The 1410-nt window shown below is 46.3% G+C and overlaps 1 protein-coding gene across 1 annotated transcript in view; it reads right to left on the reverse strand.

Moving 5' to 3' along the window:
• Nucleotides 1–1410, reverse strand: part of LOC104740777 (monosaccharide-sensing protein 1-like) — a 3434-nt gene extending 2024 nt beyond the window's left edge. The window contains exons 1-2 of the mRNA XM_010461473.1: nt 1008–1410; nt 105–922 (exon numbers count right to left, since the gene is read on the reverse strand). Of these exons, the coding sequence (XP_010459775.1) occupies nt 105–922; nt 1008–1410 (1221 nt within the window). The remainder of the gene's footprint in view (nt 1–104; nt 923–1007) is intronic.

Below are 1410 nucleotides of genomic sequence, written 5' to 3' on the forward strand. Positions count from 1 at the left end.
TGTAGTATCTGAATGCCAACACCAACGACCAACGCACGCTTGACACCAGGTTCAAGAAGAGCAGACCAGAGTGGTCCAGAGGCAGCGGTTTTCTCAGGGGGAACCATGGCAGATCCAAGCATTGATTTAGGACCAAGAACGGATCTGCTTACAAGTGCAGAAGCGTGAATGTAGCTGCCTCCACCATCAGGACCTCCTGGAACAGAAATGATCGAGCCACGGCGAGATTCAGTTCCATCTTCTTTAAGATAATACCTTTTGTATTCGCCGTTTTCATATCTATATCCCATATGCCAACCACCACCAATTCCCATACTGCTTTCACCGTTGCCTTGCATAAGAGTACTGTGTCGTCTCATGCTCAATGTGCTTCCGCTTGTAGGATGCGGGATCATGTCCTTATCCATGCTAGTTGTCTGGCGTGACATTAACGGGCTACGAAGATCGTTATCCGAGTCATCATCATCACCCGCACCATCATCACTTGCATAGTCATCATTGTCTTTGTTGTAATGGCTCTCTATGTCCTTCTCCCAATGAGCAGGTTTACCGTGAGGCGCATCAGCATTAGTACTGAACATGCTTCCGAAATGAGGGAAGATCCCACTCCGCGTGTTTCCGCCTGCTTCTGGCATCTTCTCGTGGAGACTGCCAAATAAATTGACAAGTGGATCTTTAAGGATCATGCTTTGGTTTGCTAAGCTACCGTGGCGAGAGCGTAAAGCAAGTGAGCTCTGGTGTTCAGGGACAGGTCTAGCAATGTAGGATTGATTCTCGTGTGTTCCGTAAAGACGCATTTGTCCATCTTCATCAACGGTTTCAAGCGCATCATCTCCTTCATGATCTTCCAAAGTTACTAAGAGATCCTCCATTGTTTTCTCTCCTCCTATATCTAGTCCTTCAACTAGCAAAGCCATCTCATCTGCAAATGTATAACAAGAACAACGTTAAAAGCGTAATCTGAGTGATATATATAACCGAAGAAAGATAGAGAGAAGGAACCTTACCGGTAACATCTTCTCTGCCACATAACTGTTGAAGAACCTTCTTAGCCTCGTCCATCCTTCCTTTACTAACCAACCAACGAGGAGACTCGGGCAAGAAAAACACGGAGAGAAACAAATAAACAAGAGAAGGGATGGAGAGGACACCGAGCATCCCTCTCCAGCTAGGCGAATCGCTTAGGGACATAGTGAAAACCATACAGTAAGACAAAAACATTCCACCAGAGCCAAGAAACTGAGGGAGAGTATTCAACTGCCCTCTGATCTCCGGAGGAGCGGTTTCAGAGATGTAAACAGGGACAAGCGTGACAGCGAGTCCAGCACCAAACCCATTAAGAAGCCTAGCAAAGCACAGAACATAGACATTGGGAGACCATAGCATGATCAAACCGCATACGAAATACAT

This window comes from Camelina sativa, chromosome 14 (genome assembly GCF_000633955.1).
Source record: "Camelina sativa cultivar DH55 chromosome 14, Cs, whole genome shotgun sequence".
Taxonomy (NCBI): domain Eukaryota; kingdom Viridiplantae; phylum Streptophyta; class Magnoliopsida; order Brassicales; family Brassicaceae; genus Camelina; species Camelina sativa.